Below are 22642 nucleotides of genomic sequence, written 5' to 3'. Positions count from 1 at the left end.
TGCAAATGCCCCAGTGCGGAGGTGCGAGAGGCTGGCTAGCGACGGTTTCAGGAGAGGTAGAGGTAGAGGTAGGCCGAAGAAGTATTGGGGGGAAGTGATTAGACAGGACATGACACATTTCCTGCTTACCGAGGACATGACCTTAGATAGGAGGGTATGGAGGACCCATATTAGGGTAGAAGAAAGCTAGTAGGTAGTCGCGTTTATTCTTTCTTACGAGTAGTTATATTGCTCTATAGTTTCTTGTCTCTTGATTTCTGCGAGTATCTGTTGATTTATAATGACTTATTTACTTTATTGTTTTCATTTTTATAATTGCTTTGATTTGTTTGTCCGTATCTGACCTTTCTTATGCTTTTTCTTGAGTCGAGAGTTTTCCGAAAACAGCCTCCCTCCCTAAAGTGGGGATAAAGTCTGCGTACACTCTATCCTCCCCAGACCCCACGCTATGGGATTCACTATGTATGTTGTTGTTGACGACTTTGTTGGAACACAAATGTTCTGGCCTGATTGATGTGATAACTATTAAAGCTGTGATAGGCCTTGCCAGTTACGTATGATATTGAACCTAAAACAACTCCATCCAAACTTTGCAAACAACCATGATGTCTTGTTGGGTTTCTATTTGTTGGTCTTAGCAGTTGATGTTTCCCCGTAAAAAATATCGACACATGGATTCAAAGGGTAATGCGCTGCTTCAGAAATTTATAATATCATAAGATACTAACATCATGATGCTTTGTAGATTAGATTTACAAAAGCTTGTTGCGGATAATGAGATTTACTATTAGCATGCATGACACTTTCTTTGCCTCCGTTATACTTCTGACTCATTGGCAACCAATTCCAAGTACACCTCTTCGATTACAATCAAAAAGAACAAACTCAAAATAGACAAAGATCAAGTTTCGAGTACTTTTGAGTTCGTTCTTCCAAAGAGGTGTTTATATTAATATGCATGATTGGATCCCATTTCAAGATTTTCAAAATGCCAAAAGGAACAATTTACAAGAATTGCACAAGCTCCCAGGAGAGTGGGCAGTCAGCAAATATGGAGTATACACATGCCTAATATTCACAAGGTTTTCCACAGCCTTTGGCCATAAAAATGATAGCTACCCCACTGAATACAAAAAGGCTTATAATACATGGGATGACTACGGGGACAATCAAATAGCCCCCCCCCCCCCCCCCCCCTACACACACAAAACCCCTAGTGAGCTGAGGGGCAAGGGGCAAAAGAGAAGAAGAGAAAGACCCTGTACACCTACCTCTACATCTGTCCCTACCTTCCTGAGGCTCTAGGGCAACAAATACTATACAAAACGCAAAATTTAAACCGATGATCCTCTACGTTCCCAAAACCTTGAAAGTTCACCTTCTCGTCCCAATGTGATCTTTGTCTGAAAAACAAAATAAGCAAGAATCAACAACGTATACCATATATTTAGCCGTGTTGAAAATATGATTAATCAAGAGCCCAAATAATCTCGACCAAAACCTAGGGGAAGTATTCAATCAAAAGCCCTGTAGAAGCATCTCACTAATTTAGACTTTTCCTTACTGGAATCTGATCATACACAAATCTAGCAGGCGTATTATAGCAGTTGACATTAATTATGGTGGTGTGCGTAGAAAGTTGTGTTCCCATGGAAAAATTCAAGTATTTTTTTAACCTTCTGACACCAAGGCCAACTAATTGAGAATTTTTTCTACCTGTAAGCTGTACGCATGATGAAGGAAATGACAAGCTACGAAGGAGTAATCTTTGATGTTTTGGGTGTGCCTCAATCCAGTCTAAGATTCACTGGGTCTAGCTAACAAACTTCTATTCCCTGCCTGATCTGGATGTTGCAACGGTGGCCATTGCTGTTGTTGCTGGTGCGACGGAGGTTGGGTCACTGGCGAGGGAGGATGTAACTCGGAAGACTTTTGCTTCCATTGAACACTAGCATCACGCCCAACAGAAGACAAGCCAGAAGATTGCATTTGGCTTACCCCTTGGTTGACTTCTGGGACTGTCTCATTGCCAGCAGAATTTGTTGGTGGCGTCCCAATTGAATCTAATGATGGAACTGCAGCCTTCATTTGAGTAGCACCCGGGACAGAAACCTCTGTGGCATTAGTTACATTGTTGGAGTCCTGCAGGGGCGTCTTACCTATCTGTGAAGTGTTGCAAATATTGCGCTGTTCACTTTCAGGTTCACCAGCTTGCAACTTGTTTGGTGGTTCAGAATTCAGTGAACGTTTCCGTTGCAGCACCCCTTGAAGAGCTGCTTGACTTTGAGTCATCAACTTTGGCCGCAGTTGCACCTGCTGCTGTGGATGCATCAACACTCGGTGATTGGAAGAACCTACAACTGAGGTTGGAGCAGATTGGTGGGGCAAATTAGGACCCGATACACTCGATGAGGCAAGACCTTGATTGGTATTGTCAGAATTAGAGTGAATTTGCTGCTTTTTGGATAGAGGCACTTGGCCAGAGTAGCTCTGAGAGTGGGGATGCTGCTGCTGACTCACCTTTTGCTTTGCAGGCTGGACCAGGCTGCATCCTGGCCCTGCATACACTCCCTGACCTTGCACTAACTGTGTGGCTTGCTCACCTTTCTCTGCAGATTGATTCACTTGATCTGTAGGAAGGCCATCCGATAAGGAAGGATCAATCTGAATGTTCTGGTGCATCATCGATTTCCCTCTCCCCACTCCCTTTAAAACTTTAGCTTGTTTTTGAGAATCTGACTGCTGGCGCTGTGGAGGATGGTGCCTGTTAGCATTTTGAAGCTGCTGCTGCCCTGTCTGAGGTGGCCTTTGCTTGCCCATTTGAGTTATTAAACTACTACCCCCAGGTTGTGCAGCTCGTCCAAGACCATGAGCTGGAAATGGATGTTTTAGTTGATGCTGTGGCACTGGAGACATTGAGGCAGGAGATGCCAAAGAAGAACGTGATACTGGTGGAGAAGAAGTTTGTGACGTGATCGGAGGACTATTCTGCAACGAGGATGGTATAGGGAGATGGGGCGGTGTATTTGAGAGTTGTTGCTGTTGCTGTTGTAAAAGCCGCTGCTTCAGGTGCCTCTCTCTAGCTATGCGAATTGCATAAGCTTGATGCTGTGGGTTGGTGGCATGACCGGCCCCTTGAAGATGAGGATGCCGAGGGCTATGCACAAGAGGCTGCTGTGAAGACATGACATGTGGTTGCTGATGATGAAGTGGGTGTGGTGAAACAGGTGAGGAGGCAGTCTGGTTGGGGAAAGAGGAACTTAACCCACCAAAAAGAGGGACTCCTTGGCTGCTTCCTTGAGAGGCCTTTATCTGAAGCTCAGGAGCAATCATTTGCCTCTTAGCTTCCTGATTCTGTGAGGGCTGCAATAGCAGGATACACATACTCTGTTATTGAACTCAAAATACCAATGAGGTGAGAGTTGAAGTATACAAGCAGGGAATGCTTCAGACCGCATTTTCAAAAATCAGATATATGAACTACACCTAAAAAGGAGCCAAAATGCAAAAAACTTATGTCAAGCAACAACATGAAAATCACAGAAAAGCAAAGCATGCCAGAGGACACTAAAACTACACCTCATCAGTATATAAAGATAGATCTACTCTCCAATGGAATTCGTGAAATAGTAAATTCTCAATTGAACTCATCCAAAGCTAACTGTTTTGGCCTTCTCCATATACTGAAATGGCAACAGTTCTGTATTTTAACAGCACCATCCTACCCCTCCTTTGCTCTCCCCAAGGACCCCCAAGAAGAGCTCCACTTTTCGATGGGCATTAGCTTGTCATTAGTAAACGAACCTGATCAACCAACAGTTCATATTGGAGAACTTCTTTTCACAATGAAATTTTCACGCTGTTAATTGAACTTCTTAGATTCACATGTTCTTCAACATGAGAACATCTAGACCGTGTTATCCTGATTCAAGAGTGTATTTACCAGCTGAAACCATATGTCACATGGCAACACCGGTATACTTGCGAGTTAAATAACCAGCCAAAGAGCACACTGAATGCACAGATGTGTTTTCTTATAAAATTATATTAAATATCATCCAAAAGTAACAAATCCTGTCAAAGAAACTCATTACAGAACTTATTCAGGGTACATGCCTAAAGTCAGGGTTTACTGGTTAGGCAAAAGAGGTGAAACTAAAAGTTAACTTGTGAAATTTCTTGTAGAAAGAAGAATGTATCTTCACCTATCAATTCATAATGAAGTTTTGCTAGCTCGAAGTTATATATAAATGAGTTAATAACCGAATGTATCTTCACCTATCAATTCATAATGAAGTTTTGCAAGCTCGAAATTATATATAAATGAGTTAATAACTGCACTAACTAGAAGCAGAAAGTCAAGAAAACACAACCAACTGTTGCTTTACTAATGGTCCAATAACACATATGTTAACCACAAGAAAAGAGCAATTTGTAGCCAGAAGCCGACTTACTCGTATCATGTGCAAAACATCTCGCGGTCTCACCATTGAATTCGCCTGAGTAGAGCTGACTCCAGAATGCATATTCACAGTGCTTGGCATTGCTACCGTACCAGAAGAAAGCATGCTCCCAGAATTCAGCATAGATGATGATGCAATTCCCTGAAACCCAGGCCTTGCCATTGGCATACTTCTATTAAACCCAGTCAAGGTTCCCGTGCTGTTGCCACTGGGATGTGTACGAGCACCACCACTGTCACTGCCTGCAAGGGCTCCAGGAGCAGATATATTGGACAGCATATTTCCCCCTGATAATATTTGATTATATTGCTGGGATCTCTGCTGCTCATCAACTGGAAAAGATACAGATCTCGGAACCGCATATCTACCATCCCTGGAAGCATCATTACCCATATCAGCACTTGATGAAGAAATCTCAGGAGCCAATACATAGTTTTAAGCTAAAACGTTCATTACCTGACAGATGCATTTAGTGGACTTGATGATGCTGATGGAAAGTTGCTTCCAGGAATCATATTGGAGGATGCTTGCACTCCAGAACTTGCACCAGATGCAGGAAGCATTGATCCTCCACCCTGACTCGAGATAGATAATCCACTTGAGTGTGGACCTTCAAATCCAACAGGAAGAAAATCTGGACTAGACGAAGGTGCATCGCACAGATCCAGAGGCCTTCATCGAACCAAAATAGTAGACCAGAACGAAGAAAAACGAAAGTTAAAATCAAAGCTTCATAGCCTATTTTTTATTTTTTATTTTTTTGGAAAATGGTAATTTAAAGCTTCATAGCCTATTGAGAAAAGGTCAACCTCCGATATGTACTCGAGATAAACTTACGTAAGAATAGGTCCTCCATTCAGATTACTCGGACAAAGTTGGGAAAGCGCATGCATCTGAGAATCGTGTGGTTGCTGAAGTTGTTTTAGGTCATAGTTTTCACCCTTTACCCAAAAGAAGCTAAACATTATAACCACTTGGAACTCATAAGTATATAAAGCAAACATAAAAGAGAACAAGAGGTTACCGACTGTCCCTACACAAAATATTTGAAAAAAATGAATCCTGCTCTTTCCTAACACAGCAAATATTTATCCTTGTCCCAACTATACCCAGTTGCCCGATACAAAATAGGATAAGCGAAACTGGTAGAGAGTAATCCACAATCATAATATGCCGATTGAAAACTATGACATGTCGACCAAGGTTTGAAACCCGACGAAAGCGACACTAGTTGAAGACATCCCACCTACTTAAGCCTCAGCAGACACACTGAGCCGGTAACTATGCATGTGAGTAGTAGCAAGTAGCTCATGAATTAGTCTAGGTACACGTAAGTTGCCATTACTAAAAAATTATGTCTTCGTCAGAATGTAAACTATTCGAGCACTTCATCAGATTGATTAACCATAGCCCCTACCCATCCTACAGAAGCTCGGGGGTACGAACAAAGGAAAGAAAAACACGATATTTAACATTTCTAAAAAATTAATTATGTGTATTCCTCGTGATAAGGCAGAGTTATTTATCTTTTAAACCCGATCCGGTAAAATGTTTAATCAATTGGAATTGACTCTGCGCTATGATTATTATTACCAAATTATTTAATGCACAAACTCAAATGGCAATGCTTCAAATTAGTATGTACAACCTTCATCTCAAATTAAAATTCAACAGTTCTTTAAAGTTCCTAATAATAAACTTAGGCAGGTTATACCAAATATTATATTGAAGAGCAGAAAAAGTGATTGATATCTATTTTCCGCTTTTCAGTTTTCTTTTTTATTCAAATATTCATTTGCCAAAACTAAACGTTTCTGATTGATTCCGATCAGCCCTTCGGTTGAGCAACCAAACCCGGTAAATAATTCCATTCCGATCAACTTGTAACATATATCAGATATAGATGAGTAACTTGTACAGCATATTGAGAACACCCACGCACTGATCCGTATACAAATATCATGATGATTAAATAACTATAATAGTTTCTCCAATTAAGATCCATTGAAAGTGTATGACCATCTATTTTATAGGATAGAGTTCACTTGGACATAGAAATGACCGATTCAGTTAAGACATTTTGTATGTAAAGTAATTTTCTTTTAAAAATCATTAAATTTAAGAGTTAGCCAATTCTATATAAAATGTCAACCCGGAAAGCTTCACATCACGACTTAATTTCAATCATTCATAATCAAAGGTTTGAAAAACTCGTGACAGTGTCTAAAATAACAGCAAAGACTTTATGGGAAGCAACTGTTTGGACAGCTTCTGAAAGTCTTTTAGAAAAAAAGTTGGGAAAAAAAGTAAATGTCCAAGAATAGCTGTAGTTTCTTTTCTGAAGATTTGCGAGTGCTTTGTGAGTGGAAGAAGGGTACTTCAATTGCCATATTATTTTGATGTAGTTATTGTTCCTTTCTTAAAATGCTTTGACATGGTTTCTTCACTTACTGTTTATTTCTTTTGTTTTGAGTTGTTTTTCGTTGAGCCTAGGGTCTATCCCAAACACTCTCTCTACCTCTCAGGATAGGAGCAAAGCCTGCGTACACTTTACCCTCCCCAGACCCCACTTGTGGGATTATACTGGATATATTGTTGTTATTATTGTTGTGGTGGTGGTGGGGAGTGAAGAAGGATTTTTCTTCGAGAAAAAACCTCAAAAGTAACTTCTTAAAAGAATTTCAAAAACCTTTTTGCAAAAAGATTCTTACGAAAAACCAAAACAAACACGTTTTAGGAAAGACCAGTTTCAAGATTTCAAAAAACGAAAAGAAACTCTACAGACAAATGCCACCTTTAACTCCAATTGTCTGCAATTGAAAGTTCTAAACCTTCTGACAGCTTCTAGACTATTCTTATTTTGTAAATATGCCAAAGATTATAGATATTTGGTGCTTCCTTTTCTGAGCACAACAAAAATTTCATTGAAGTCTGCACCCAAGGCAGGAGTGTGCTATATGAATGACACAATGCCTTTTCCTCGATTGATGAGCCGACTTTAGTAAAACAATTGAAAGCATATAAAGCATCAAGTTTTCAAGGAAGAATATCCTAAGTACCTTCACAATGGATATAAAATTGAAGGCAATTTGCAAGTTATGAAATCTTAGGTCAATTTGCATGTTATAAGATCTTATGCCACTTCTCCAGACCGAAGTCATTTGAACGAACACTTCAATTTTCAGTTTCCTAAAAACATAAAACAATTCCACATTCCATAACAAAAATAATACTAGGAGCTCAACTTACAGGACTTCTGAAAGCCCAGCAGAACATATTTGGGACATTAAAGACCTAAACTATGGCAGAGACTAGACTAAATTATAATGAATCACATTTTGTAACCCTATGATGCCAAGCAATGGTGCTAAAAAGGCTAAACTGGCAGGCTAGAGGGGGGTTAACTTACCCAACACGACCAAGCAAGACACAATTTATGGATAAATGTTAGTGAAGAGCATACCTGAGTCTTCCGTAAAAGATATTTCTTCCCAATCAAGATGATCTTCTCAAAATGAGATTTGAGTGTATCCTCTTCCATTGGTCCCTGCAAACGCTGAAATAGCTGTCTGGCACTTCCCTGCAGTTGTTGATTAAATTATACTGATTTACTTGATAAAAAGCTTTGGGCTCTAATAAATAATGGAAGTAAAAGAAAGTTGAACCTTTGGAATGCCAGGTAATGTTGAAGGATATGGTTGAGAAGATCCTGAATCTTCAGCACTATCAGCGCCATCACCAGTAGTTCTGTCCATAAGTATTTTATGGCGTTCCTTGCATTCATTAGGTTTGCGATATATACACTGCATTTATTGAACATGACTGGTTGTTAAAAAAAAACTATGGTAAGAAGAAGATGAACAAATAAAGAACATCAAACTGGGATAAAGTGAATTCTTTGAGAGGTACTAAAAGATAATATGAAAATGCATAACTTTACCCCTCACCTTGAATTGCAAGGTACTGTTGATGGCATCACTTACAAGCTCCCAATTCGGACCCATGTCGTGCACGAGGACAACAAGTGCCTAATTTTGAAGTTAATTCCTTTTAAACACATGCTAGCCAAAAGAACTACAGCAGAGATGAAGAAGAAGGTCCATATCATGTGGCATAAGAAACCAACCTGGTCCTCAAATAGTGACCATGGACTTCCTGAACCTGCTTGTCCAGCAGGCATCTGCAAGAGATTATACATGATCAAATTTTGTTTTTTTAGATATGATAAAATTCATTTTAAAAAAAAAAAAAATCAGCCAAATCATCAAACTAGCATTCATACAAACAAAAAGGCAAAATTGAAAGAAGGAAAGAGATTATAGCTCAGATAAGTACCTTCAAAGTTTTAGCTTTCCTACTCCTGTCCCTTCCACTAAGCATCCTCATCAGTTTATTTGGGTTGGACATGTTACTCATCTGGGAAGCAACTGGAGATGGAATAGATCCACCAATAGGGGCATTATTCTCAAACGAATTTTCAAGTGATTGTCTCAGCATTTTTGGCTTCTTTGCATTATGTTGACCAAATAAACCTTCAAAATAAAGACACCCTTAACATGACAAGAAACACACTCCATATCAAGCTCTAAAAGCCAATGCAAGTTAGGATAAGCTATACCGCTGCTACCGTTTGATACAAGTTGATGGCTCTCTAATCTCTTTCTGGAATGATCCCTCTGAAACCAAACAATTCATGATGAATTCAACAAGCATAACATTAAATGCGATGTTGCTCAGATCCTCCAAAAGAAGCCGCCGCACCCGTGTCGATCCTTTAAAAATGCATTATTTTTGGTGGATCCAACATGGGTGCGGTGGCATTTATGGAGGATCCAAACAACATGGATTAAATGTTACATCAAATACATATCGACCATCGAGTAAATACACTACAAAAGAATCTGGTTAACTTATGAATAACTTCTGAATAATCTGAAGGACTAAAAATCATATGGCTCTCGACAGGGCTACAATGGTAAAAGAGAGGGTATAAAACCAATATACAAAGATATCAAATACACCTGGTCTATTAAAATATATAGTTCCCAGCCATTTGCAAAGGCCTGGCCTTCACGCTAACCTTGCTTTGTCTGGAGAATCCAGGTATGATTATGCAAGACAATAGCTCATTCAAATTCAGAAGGATAAGATGTAAAAGAACTTATGAAGGAAAGATAAGACGAGGCACTGATGTGCCGCGAATTTGTGGCACATTCAACGCCTTTTTACTATGAATTTTGGTTGTTTTCAAGTAAATCTGGTACTCGTTAATATGTTTTGTTGTGTTCTAGGAAAAAACAATGGCCCAAAAGCAAAAGGCAAAGAACAACAGAAAAAGTGCATGAAATGAGAATCGAGGGTCCGTCGATCAATCGACGAAACGTCCTTCGAATCGTTGATAAGCCTGAATTTCCAATGATGAAAAAGTTGAAGACGACGAAGGACGGAGACATCGACGAAGCGTCGAACTGATCGACGTTTCGTCGTTGGTGTCGTCAAGAAGGATATCTCAGCAGAGGAGAAAACGACGGGATATTCAACGGTGCGTCGAACTGATCGACGGCACCGTTGAACGATACACAGGGCTGAAGTTACAAGAGACGAAGAAATCGACGGATTGTCGATCTTGCTATCGGGGTCAATTTTGTCAGTTTTTGCTGTGCGTTTTTGGAGCCTATTTAAAGAACATTTTAGGTTTTACTTTTCATTCAGATTTTATTGTACTCAACTAAAAGATCGCATTGGTGGGTGAGCATTGAATACTCCTCTTTTGGAACTTAGTGAAGACCATAAGATTCTATATTCCACCATCTTTATTATCATTGTAAGCTTTATGTCTCATTTATTGCTTACCACTTTTGAGACCATAATGTGTGAGTAGTGTCTTTAATCAAAGTTGTGGACCCAAAATGATGGGTGCTATGTAATGGGTATCTAACATTGTATATATATATATATATATATATTGGGTTGTGATGTATTTTATTATTTCTTGTATTCATTGTTCTATAAGTGGTTGCAAACACTTGTTTATGCACAAACCCTAGTTTATTTGGAAAGATGAACTAGGGTGTGATTTGAAATAATATAACAAGGACTTGGGGCGCTAACCCTCGTTTAATGAACTCGCTTAGGAATAAGATGAGTTCTACTTGGCATATTTAATCAGCCTTAGTTATAACTTTTCTGCATTTGGGAAAATCATGAAAAGACATACTCTCTAACTATTGGAAAATATTAGGAAGTGTACTAGAGATTAAGTGCATGCATAACCGCGACCAATAAAAATATATCATATTGACACCCATAGCATAACATCTAATCATTGCGGGGATACAACTTTGGCTCTCCATATCCAAACAAATTTCAAACAGTTCAAAATAGCAAATACAAACCAAATCTCCTTTTTAAAATACTCGGAATAGGATTAAAGCCTTTAAAGATTAGTATCGCATACAATTAGTACCCTTTTCTCTCCATATTCATTGTGGGATTCGACCCCAACCTTGTTTGGGTTACTATATTTGACAACGTCCGCTTTACGCCATTAATAGGTGTAATTTGAGCGTATCAGGCACAAACATCATGAAGCTACAATCCCCCCCCCCCCCCCCACAAAACCCTAAAAAAGGAATGAGAGGATGCATAGTGATACATCTACACTACAGATTCAGGAAAAAAAGGTAGTTGGTTCCGACTTGCACACAAACTTTGGAAAAAGAGAACAGGATTGAAAACGTTGAGCAATAATTCACCATATTAAAAGAGAAAAACTGCTCAAAAGGAAGAAAAGGATCAAAGCACTATATTAAAAGAAAAAGACTCACTTATAATGTTATTGTAAGACTGCTATTAGTGGATCATTTCCTAATGAAGGTCAAACTAGCAAATTCAATATCATCACATTACTGAGCCACAATGTGGAAAAAAGAAAGAAAATCACCTGGTTGGTTTGATAATTTGAGTCACCCTGCCATCTCTGCCCGTATGCAGAACCCTGCAACAAAGAGAATGCAGACAATGGGTCAGTGTTAGAAAGGTGTGCATTGATATAATCCAAATTCCTCAATTACTCGTCAGAGATATAGCAACTTGTCAAGTACCAGAAACTTTGGTTTTTTCTTCTTTTTAGGTTTTGATACTTCAGCAGAGTCGAATAGTAACTGCTTTTCATAATCACCCACGGATTCAACCTCCAAGCTATTCATATTTGATCCACCATGCAATGTACACTGATCATCCTGAAATGAACCAGTATCACCACTTGAAGCATCTGTTTTGATTGGCAACTGAACAAAACCAGGTGTTGTTGCATCGAATGGACTAACAACTCTCTGCCTAGAAGCAGTACGCACACGCTTGGTCGGAATAGACACATTAAGGGTGCTAGCCGGCCGTTTCCCCAGCAGCACAGATTGATGACTTCCAACTCTATTTTCCACGCACTGTGTAAATAGTATATCAGCACCACCGTCGTATGGTCTACCACTGTAACCCTTCAGGTGGATCTTCCGCGTCTTCTGGGGAAATCTTGACGATTTGTTACCTTCTAAGGCAACTGTTCGATCATATGCACTTGTTTCTCCTTCAACCATTTCATATGCACAATCTTGAGATCCAAAGTATGCATACACAAGCAGATTGGTCAAGAGATGCGATCAATTAGAATAAGCAGGAGATAATCATCACAAATACAGAAACTAAAAATAAAGAAAGACACCTGTAACTGCATCACATCCAGATGTCTCCACCTCCTCTTGCATATTACCTGTCTTCTGGAATTTCAAATAATACATCGGCATCAACAAGTGCGATAAAACATATAAGCATACAGCTAAAGCAAGCATAATCCTTCTAAGGGTACAAGGATGGATCGTAAACACCAGCATCAACAAGTAAGATAAAAGCATATAGCTAAAGCTAGCATAATCCTTCTAAGGTACAAGGTAGAACTGTAAACAGTAAACCTGCAACCTTTCATTTTTATCTCTAACAGCTCAGATTGCTGACATGATAGCAGTTGTATTGATGAGTATTGTCCATGTCCGAGAAGTACTTGTAATTTACAAATAAAATGAAATGTCTAAGATGCTAGAGATTTTGCAATTCATCAAAAAGTCAACTGGAAGCAAGAAAGGCAGCCGCAAACTACCTTTCTCACAATTGATAGCCTAAGTACAGAAAACCAACCATCAAAGCTGGCTGGATCAAGCTGAATTTATCTTTTTGTTTTCCCTTTGATAATACTGACCATATCATCAAACTGGAATTATGAGGTATATCCCTCGAGAAATGTCAAAAAGACCAAAATCAAGCTCCCGACCACAAACCTAAAAGATAATAAAAGTAAACTCGGAGTAGCTTTTGTCAAATACATGGTAAACTAGGAATAGTTATTCTTTGAAACATACAGCCAGAGCAAGAGATCACATTTCCTCCTGTCGAGGCTATTACCAGTTCAAGGTACTTCACATTGCATATTTTTAATACATCTTGGTATCATGCCGATACTAAATTATCAAAAACTAACTTTAGCCAAAGCTATTATACTAACTACTTCAAATGAGAAACAGTAAATGCAAGACCAGAAAACACAGCATACTCGAGGATACAGATCTAACTTGGGCTCCCATACTCAAAGACCACTTTTTCCCAATACATAAACAACCTTATATAGCACATTTGTCAGCAAGTTCCATTTTAAGAAGTGTGGCACATTAAAGGATCAGAGAAAGAAGGCATACTTCATTTCCCCCCTCTGTCCACTCATTACTTTAGGAATGGGTATGAATTTTAGAAACCCATACATAAAGATGGTTAATCAAACAATTACCAATTACCCAACTTGAGTACCCAAGCAACGACCTAACAAGAAAAATGTGGTGAGTTCAGTTGGCTTCCCTTCCTGAAAATGCCTCAGATAAAATAAAGTTGGATACCTGATTATGATTCGATCATTCTTATATATACACAAAGGTCAACCAACTGTTATGGTTGGAAAGCATAAGTTGCTAGTCAAAAACGCAGAAGATATAAAAGTAAAGCTGCTGGAAAATATGATGGTCTATATGCTGACCTCACAAAGTTGCACATGAGCCTCGATAGATTTTCTGTAAGAATCCATTGCTCCAGGCAGAACAGGGTAGAAGAGGTTCACCTGCATGAAAGATTGTGAAGATCAATTGGAATGAAAGCCAATAAAACAAGGAGCAATAAGTATGACCCCAAGAAGGAATTGATGAAGCCACAGAAAAATATCATAATATTATCATGCCACGACAAAACAAGATCTAAAGAGATCAGCAGAGCATAATAAGAGAGGGCAGGTTCAAGATTAAGATGTAAACACAGTCAAACCTCAGTCAAATGGTCTTCTGATGATGTGTCCATGATTCCCCAGTCAGATATCCCGTCTGGAGTCGATGGAGCCTCAGCTTGACTTTTTGGAACATCTGAGTCATTGTACTTCAGAAATCTCATAGCATACCCCCTAATAGCATTAGTGTAATCCTTTTTGGGTCTTGGGAACTCCATTTTTTGGCTTTTCCCCTGCCATAAAATTTGAAATAAGCATAACAAGGACCAAATGATAACCTCATCCCCCTCTTCCAGTGGAAGAAAAAATCACAAGGGAACTTCCAGATGTTTTACATTTACTCTAATTTTGGTTTAAACAAGTTGAACAGCTAAGGATGTGAAGAACAACCAAAAGCCTATCCCAACTAGTACAAATTCCATTGGCCTTTAAATCAGATCACATCTTCTCTTCTAGCCGAACAATTTTTAATATACAAACCCAAAGTTAGTTCACCCTATTAAAATGAATGAACTTTACGTAAGATTTAAATGGTGAGTAAATCACCAAATTTAGAATATCAATCCTACATAATAGCATACCAAAACCAGATCTCAGCATTTAAAAAGGCAAGAATACATTCTGTAGATGCTATCATCCTACTTATATTTTATGGACGTATGTGAAAAGCATACATAATAAGGAATCAAGAGATTCCATGTATACAATTTAAGCTAATCTGCTTACGGCGGAGAGATAAAAAAAAAAGTGCAAATATGCATTCAGAAATGAAGGGAGATAACAAAGACCAGCCACGAGCTTTTCTTCTCCTCTACAGTAAACGATCTTTCTTAGAAACACAGAGACTGATGAAAAGAAAATACCTCGATAGAGTGCCAGAAATCCATGACAGCTTTGGCCACGTTGTGAGCTACCTTTTTTTGCTCCCAAATGCGATTTTGTTCTCTGAATCTCAACCGTGAGTTAAAGGCAACTTTGTGACATATCTGACCTGCAGCAGTTATCTTCCAGAGACGTTCCTACATGAAAAGATACTCTAAATTATGTAAGTGCTAAAATCTAGAACGACATATTGAAAATAGTGTTTGGGAATCAAAGAAAACTGAATCATGTTACAATGATTCAAGACCGCATTTAGATAGATAGCTAGAAAGCAGAAAGGGAAAAGATACATTAAAAGGCAAGGCTCTACTAAGCTCACACCTGAGCAAAATCATTAGCCAGCCAAACCATTTCTTCAAGTACATAATCCCAGTGAGATTTTCGACCATACTCCAATGGACAGGTAACAGCAGATAATTCTGCAATTCTTTTACGCTTCGCCTGTTTGTTACATTACATTAGATCTACAAGGTCAGATGACAAAGCCATAGCAACACTTCTGTAAAGTAGATGAGGATGTGAATTACTTCAAAGGCCAAAAGAACAACCTCTATAATCTGTGCCTCTTTCAAGATCGAGTCTTCATCACCGTGGATCCTAGGTGCTTGTCCCTCGGGAGCTAGGTTTGAAACTCTAGTCTCTGATACACACTCAGAGTTCTCTGGTATACAGGTATCAATCATACCCTGAATTCCAACATTACAAACGTTTTGGGGGTTGGAATCTTCAGTTTTAAGCACTGTACATTTTCTTGCGCTTTCTGATTCAGATGGGCCTACTTCTTCCATTCTTTCCGTGATAAGTTTATCTTTTGTCTCACTTGGCAAATTTGATACAGTATTAACAAGTTCTTCTGGTGACTTGGGTACACATCCATTACTTTGGCGATTGTGGCTACCAGAATTAAAATTCTCATTATTTAAACCACTATTCATGACAGCTTTAATCTCAGTATTTACCTTAACATCACTTTCAGTAACTGGCGTGCCATCTGGCACTACCAGTTGTCCGTTTAAGTTGCCGTTGGAATCTAAAATATTCAGGTTGGTACACATTTCACTATCATTATGTCCATCTAGACTAAGACTAGTCTGGGTGCACGAAGACTCCGAATCTAAACGCTTTGCGCCCAGTGCCGCACCACTATTTTCAGCTTCATTTGCGAAGCTTTTCTTAAATTCTTTTCCACTGCTGAACCCATTCATTAGGCTGGAATCATTTTCAATCTCTCTTTCAGTTGTATGTGGCTGACAATCAAGACCAGCAGAACCTACCCTTTCCTTTACCAGTGACAATTGAGGCTTTTCAGGAGCTTCCTGAATAGGCATTTCCTGGACACCAGTGAGTGAGTTCTGATCATGTTGGTCATCGAGCAAACCTCTGGAAGCACTAGCATCAGGAACAGTATCCAGCAAATCATCTTTCTTAAAGTCAGTAGTTGACTCTGCAGCTTTAACACCATCTACTTCTAAGTCCAGCTGATTATCAGAAGGCATAGTCTTGAGAGGCATACCACCATTTGGACTAGGAGGCTGTGCAATATTCAAAGACGAGTTCTGGTCCTTATCTGAATCAGAAACCAGTCTTTTTACATCTCCGGGAAAATGTTGTGAAGGCAAAGATGTGGCATGACCACCACGAGCTATATCAGATGAACCTGATCTAGCACTGTCATGATTTGGTCGGGGCCTGTATCTTCGCTTGTATGCTTTTTTAGGGATGCCAAAAGCAGTAGACTTACCTACTTCTTTTGCATTTTGACTTTCCTCGAACTTAGAGGATTGCCCTGATGGAGTAACATTGCTCCTAGGGGGGTGTCTATAGCCCCTATCACCACCAACAAATTTATTTTCCCCATCAAACAGCATGAGATTGTCAGCACTGTTGGGTTCACAAAGTTGAGGAGCCCCAGGTCGACCACTACTTTCAACTGAGTCTCCGTGAGCTGAAGTAGTAATTGCAAAACTACCTTTTACTTCACTGACATGCAAAAGGAAAAAATTAAGCAGTTGTAACCAATACAGGATTAAGAAAAAGTAACAATGCCTGAGAGATTACCTGGTCACAAACTGATCTAGTTGTTTATCTGTCAGTGAGGTGGACTGAACACTAAGTGATGCAGCATCCTCAATTTTGAAATCCAGGGGATTGCCACCCTGCAATTTTTAGTAACAAATCATGTTAAAGCCAAAAGAAAAGAATATCCGAACATCTAACAAGAAATAAACTGCCTTCCATACTTCCTCCAGAAACTCTAACTGTCTTCTCCTCCCATGTTGGCCATCGCGCTCCTGTCTGTTAACAAAAAGATATCTCACCATAAGTACGGATGGAGCACTTTGTAATCATAAAAGGGAAAATGCATAAAATCCCCCCTAACTTGTCCCCCAAACTCACTTTAGCAATTTAATTTTACGGGCGTTCAGTACCCCCTAAACAACTTTCAAGTGAATTTTGTTCAACCCGCCCTTGCCCAGACCAGGTCAACGTTGTGTGTTGTTGAGCCACTCGCTTTCTAATTCGGCCATGTCATTTAATGAGTTTTTTTAAATATAATTTCGTCCAAACTAAAAAAACTATTATAAAATTAACAAAACCCGAGCCATTCACACCATCGTACACATAGCACAATGTTCTTCTTCCATGGGTTAGGCACAACAACAACATACCCAGTGTAATCCCACACGTGGGGTCTGGGGAGAGTAGAGCGTACGCAGACCTTACCTCTACCTTGATAGGTAGAGAGGTTGTTTCCGATAGACCCTCGGCTCAAGTAAAGAAAATATTCACTAGATCGAGAGCGCTTTGGGGATTTTACCGGAGGGAATTGAGCACAAAAAAAAAAGGGGATTCACCAGGAGAGGTACGAGCACGATAGAAACACAGAGCACGAGATCTCTATCGGAGAAACACAGTCATCCTCCCTTTCGTCTCCATCAGTGTACACTATCCCTCTCCATCTCTTTCCCTACACCTCCATTGGATATAACCATGGGATAGCCATTGCCATTCTCCTTTCACCGGCGAACTACTGCCGACAGCTCCATTATCGAATAACCCCTCTATTGAAACATAAGTTGCTCGGACTCAGGTGCTGGTATCCGATATGGGCACGGATCCGAGTGTCGAATTCGGCATAAATTTTAAGATTCGGGTGTGCGGATCGAGGTATGAATACGGGTGCGAGAATTCAGCTAAGAAAATTCAAAATTATAAAAATAGAGCTATAAAGAAACACGACCCCTTGAATTATGAGTTTCTTTATGTTTGGCCTAAAACATCAAGCAACAAATATGACACAAAAGGACTATAATATTGAAGGTATGCCATTTCCTATGTCTATAAAATTCAACTTAGGTTTCAATTGAAACCTAAGTTGCTCGGACTCAAGTGCGGGCATCCGACACGGATCCGAGTGTCGGATTCGGCAAAATCTAAATTTTAAGATTCGGGAATGCGGATCTAGGTATGGATACGGGTGCAGGGATTTGGCTAAGAAAATTCAGAATAATAAAAATAGAGCTATAAAGAAAAACGACCCTTTGAATTTTGGGTTTCTTTATGTTTGGCCTAAAACATCAAGCAACCAAATGAGACAAAAGGAATATAATATTGAAGGTATGCAAATTCACATGTCTTAAATTTGTTTTTTCATTTTGAGAAATCAAAATCTCAATTTTCCCCCAAATTTGTCCGTGGACTCCGGTCAAAGTATCCGAAGATGGTTGACCGTATCCGAGACGTACCCCGCACCCGTCCTGTATCGAGACAGGTGCAGCGTCAAAAACGAAGGGTCTGCCAACTTAGATTGAAACCACGATTAAAAATCCAGTTCAACCACCCATCAGAGCACCCTTGTTCCGATGCAAAACTCACCAAAAACACCTTGAATCAACAAACAGAAGCATACCCAGTTTGATCCCGTTCGAGTCCGCCTGGATTCCTGATTTGGGGGTATTTGAGAGGCGGATCTATGAAGATTCGATACAATTCAACAGAATCTAAGAATGATCAAAATAGAAATGACTTTTGAATTTGATTCTATAAAAATGCAAGTTTCAAAAAGGAAGCCGTCAGGAAATCTAGAGAAAGAAGAAAGTGAGAAGGAAAAAGACCTAAAAGGAAAAATATTAAAAAGGGTTAATAGCACTTTTGGTCCTTCAATTATTGGTAAATTCTAATTTTGATCCTTGTGACATCTAACAAAGCATATTTAACCTTCAATTAATTGAAATGTGGGGTTTTGATCCAATTGCTTGTGAATATTCACAAATTTACCATAAGTATTAGTCATCCACCACTCAGTTACCCATGTGTTATGTTAAGCTTGTACTGTTACACCATATTTGACGGTAATATAGTTCTCAAAGTAGTTCAAATACAACAGCATTCTTATATAAAAAGGACTAAAAAAACACACTTCGGTTAATTGAAGGTTAGATGTGTTTCATCATATATCACAAGGACTAAAATCAGAATATACCTATAATTTAGGAACCAAAAATGCTATTAAACCTATTAAAAAGGTATAATTCAGTTTAATAAATTGTCGTCCAATTAGAAGATGACATATATACAGTTGGGGATCATTTTTAGTGTTATTTTTTCCGTCACATGCGCTTTTCAGAAATTGATCACACTTTATTGCCACGTCACCCCTTAAGGGGGTATTAATTTCACTTCAGACTAGAATAGGGGGTATATAAACGCCTGAAAGTTAGATTGCTAAAGTAAGTTTCGGGGACAGGTTTTTTTTTTTTTTTGTGTGTGTGTGTGTTGGGGGGGGGGGGGGGGGGGGGGGAGCTTTTTGCATCATAAAACTACACCTAGCATGTAGAGGAAGCAGATTATGCTAGGATTTACCTTAGTTTTGATTGAAACTTCTCAATTGCTGCTGTGCGCGGAGAAGTTTTGGTACCAATACCCACTCCGCCTTCAACAAATCCTCCCATGGAATCAACCTCGGCATTGACTACAAGATCAGATCCAACACTACATCCATGCATTCCCTCCTTATATCTACAGGATATTGCCCTCCAATAACATAATCCTCAACCAAATACCTACAAGCAAGAGAATTGTAAAATTCCATGCATAAATTAAAATAACACAACGGAAGTAACAATCATATCAGTGCATATTACCAAAATTGTACGCCTTCGTTGGGTATCATAAGGGAAATGACATGATTTAAAAAATGTTTTGGCTGTAGCATACGTAAAGAATTCTAGCTTATCACTTTCTGAACTTCCATGAACCCCATGGCACTTAGGTTTACAGTTAAGAAAGTGCATTAGAAAAATACATAAGCATGGCCCAATGCATTCCCTAGGACATATAATCATAGTGCAGCTTTTTCATTCACATCTCACTTGCTTTATTAAAAAGTTGTTAAGCCAATAACAACAATTTTCACACTCATGAAATTAAAAAACCCTTTGAATGTATCAAGAAAAGCAATGATATCAAGACTTCTGATAAATTACCTTAATTTGTTAATAAATTTCTAAACAATTGTTCAAACACTGTGGACTACATAATTTACTAGCTGGTCAAACAATTGCTCTCAGGTGCAGACTGGCATGAGCAATAAGTTCCCATATATCATATCGAACACATTCAGTATTTAATCCAGGAATAAATCAACGGGTCGGCAGAAGTGCTTATTTGAGCTAAAAAAGAGCATATGAACACCACCATATAGATTGGACGGACGCTTGAATTCTTATGAGCGATCCACATATGGTTACCATCCCAAAATATCAAGTTTTCCAAGGAAGGATAAAAATCTAACAATATGTTTCAGAAGGAATCACAATTATTTCAGATTTATGGCAAGCATATATGACGTAATACTTGCTCAGACAAATACATAATAACAAATTCAAGTCCTACGGAGTATCTACAGCGAAATATTCTCTTTGGTGGTGCTTTTTTTTTTTTTTTTGGGGGGGGGGGGGGGGGGGGGGGGAGAGGAGAAGGGGAAGCAGCACACGACCACATGCAAGCAAGAGACAATATCCATGGGAACAAATCTAAGCAGAGCAGTTTAAGCTGGACAACTAGACACGTCGTAAGAGAATGAAAAACAACAGATCACCTAAATCTGAAAGAGAAATAAAACCAAAAAAAAAAAAAAGAGATCCTAAATGTGCACATTCTCGAACCTTTTTCCTTTTTTAGTCTTTCTATAGACGTGATAAAAGAGATTCTCCGCATTTGGGTGCACGTGCGTTAACATAGATTTGATTGGTTATAAATGCAGTCCATAGATATACCCCACTTGTGGGATTACACTGGGTTATATCCATGGACTACATCTATAACCAATCAAACCTATGTAAATGCACGTGCTCGCAAACGCGAAGTGGTGCACGTGCATTTACATAGATATCAGTAACCATTCATTCTACAAAACAGTTAATATATTAAATTCTCAATTGCAGCTGTACGAAAAAAGCTCATTCCGCTGCATGATTGGACGGTAAAGCAGCAACATTACAATCGCAAATATAAAGACGCAAGAAAGGTAACATTTTCGCGCACCAATCACTACTGTTCTTATCTCATTCATTTTCCGCAAGCACACTCATTTTTGTGATCAGTAGCTTCAATATATTCGATAACATCCCACGAGAAAGAACAGCTCACGACAAACAAAGTTTCACTTTCCAACAATAAATTCTCACATTAAATTAAGCTCTAACTAAGCACCTATATGTATGGAAAGCACTGAACATATAAACTTCCAAACAATTGAAGCCAAATGCACAACCACAGATACAAAATTCTAAACTTTACATTCCCCAATTAACAAATAAAACACTTGTAAAATTCTAGGGTTTCCATGAAAATGAACAGAACCCAAATTCTAGGGTTTGTAATGCTTGTGAACCAAAAGCAGTACCTGAATTGTAAATAGTTATACCCGAATTGCAGATGGGGCAAGTAATGGATCGCCCCAAAAACTTTCTCCAATTTCTAGGGTTTTGAATACCTCAATTCAAAGCAGGACATATTTACCCTAGAAATTGAAAAAAATTAAACTCTAATACAAGGTTCTTATCCTTTATAAATACAAAGTACGTGTGTATAAACACATGAATACGTATGTTCAAGCGTATTTGATCGTTGAAAATGCTCTTTAGATCGTCTTCTCGTTCGATTTTCTTCTTTCCTCTTCTTTGCAGAGTAGTGGGCTTGGGTATTCAATTTCGGGTCAAATTGGGCCCTATTTTTGCCTCCCTAAATTTATACAAATCACACAACACAGTGTCCTACAGTAACTATTCTATTATCCTTTCACTGTTCTTGTTGATTTGTAATTTTTGGGGTATAGCTTTTACCATCATCTAATTTAGAGTTGTAATATTTTAAAAATTATTATAATGTCTCAGCTAGCTTATACGTGCCTCAGTTATTTATCTTCATTAAAATTTAAAATCCGATCTCTCAAGATTTTTACTCAGTTCATTGATCGGTAAATCATGCCTAACATTATATATTAGATACTCATTTGTAGTATTATATATCCCGACTCATTTATAACATTATATATTAGATACTCATTTATAGTATTATATATCCCGACTCATTTATAACATTATTTATTAGATTAGAAAGTGGAAGGTTGTATGCGTTAATTGGTGCTATATGTATAATGAGGTGGGCAAGGACGTGGATCACCTTCTCCTATATTGTGGGTTAGCTAAGAGGCTATGATGGGAGATGCATTGATGCTTTGGCATTCCATGGGTAATGCCAAAAACCGCGAAAGATTTGATGTTCTGTTGGAAGAGCGGGATAAGGAGGAGAAGATGAAGGGTTGAGAACATGGTTCCACTTGCTTTAGTGTGAGTAGTTTGGAGAGAGAGAAACAAGAGACCTTTTGAAGGTATGGAGTCGAATTTCTCTCAGTTAAGAAGTAGTCTATGTTCCCTTATTTTCTTTTGGTGTGAACAGAAAGTTCCTTGTTGCATAG

The 22642-nt window shown here is 38.8% G+C and overlaps 1 protein-coding gene across 4 annotated transcripts; it reads right to left on the bottom strand.

The window, feature by feature from the left end:
• Positions 1-916: 916 nt before the first annotated feature.
• Positions 917-21895, bottom strand: LOC132607198 (chromatin modification-related protein EAF1 B-like). Of its 4 annotated transcripts, none has more exons than XM_060321078.1 (24): positions 21569-21895; positions 19525-19724; positions 16902-16956; positions 16720-16817; positions 15210-16641; positions 14983-15102; positions 14643-14798; positions 13821-14012; positions 13540-13620; positions 12184-12238; positions 11819-12072; positions 11567-11704; positions 11407-11460; positions 9082-9139; positions 8799-8995; positions 8590-8643; positions 8411-8491; positions 8129-8266; positions 7927-8043; positions 5301-5404; positions 4920-5135; positions 4455-4836; positions 1717-3363; positions 917-1403 (listed from the first exon to the last, which is right to left on the bottom strand). In XM_060321078.1, the coding sequence occupies exons 2-23, from the start codon at positions 19665-19667 to the stop codon at positions 1798-1800; spliced, it is 5691 nt and encodes a 1896-aa protein (XP_060177061.1). In that variant the 5' UTR covers positions 19668-19724; positions 21569-21895; the 3' UTR covers positions 917-1403; positions 1717-1797. The 4 variants fall into 4 exon arrangements, with proteins under 4 accessions (XP_060177061.1, XP_060177044.1, XP_060177054.1 ...); XM_060321061.1 differs by having other exon boundaries at positions 11567-12072; positions 21569-21685; positions 21770-21885; XM_060321071.1 differs by having other exon boundaries at positions 11567-12072; positions 21590-21685; positions 21770-21885.
• Between the last annotated feature and the right edge of the window lie 747 nt (positions 21896-22642).

The sequence above is a fragment of the Lycium barbarum genome, chromosome 1 (genome assembly GCF_019175385.1).
Source record: "Lycium barbarum isolate Lr01 chromosome 1, ASM1917538v2, whole genome shotgun sequence".
NCBI classification, from domain to species: Eukaryota; Viridiplantae; Streptophyta; class Magnoliopsida; order Solanales; family Solanaceae; genus Lycium; species Lycium barbarum.
The sequence above is the reverse complement of the archived record's forward strand: the minus strand, read 5'-3'. Positions and strand labels throughout refer to the sequence as shown.

Coding starts and splice junctions, on each gene's coding strand:
- LOC132607198 (XM_060321061.1), bottom strand. CDS start 19,667: ATGCATGGATGTAGTGTTGGATCTGATCTTGTAGTCAATGCCGAGGTT. Junction 16,642..16,719: donor CTAGATCAGTTTGTGACCAG/GTAATCTCTCAG, acceptor TTTGCATGTCAG/TGAAGTAAAAGGTAGTTTTG. Junction 12,073..12,183: donor TGGATGTGATGCAGTTACAG/GTGTCTTTCTTT, acceptor TTGGATCTCAAG/ATTGTGCATATGAAATGGTT.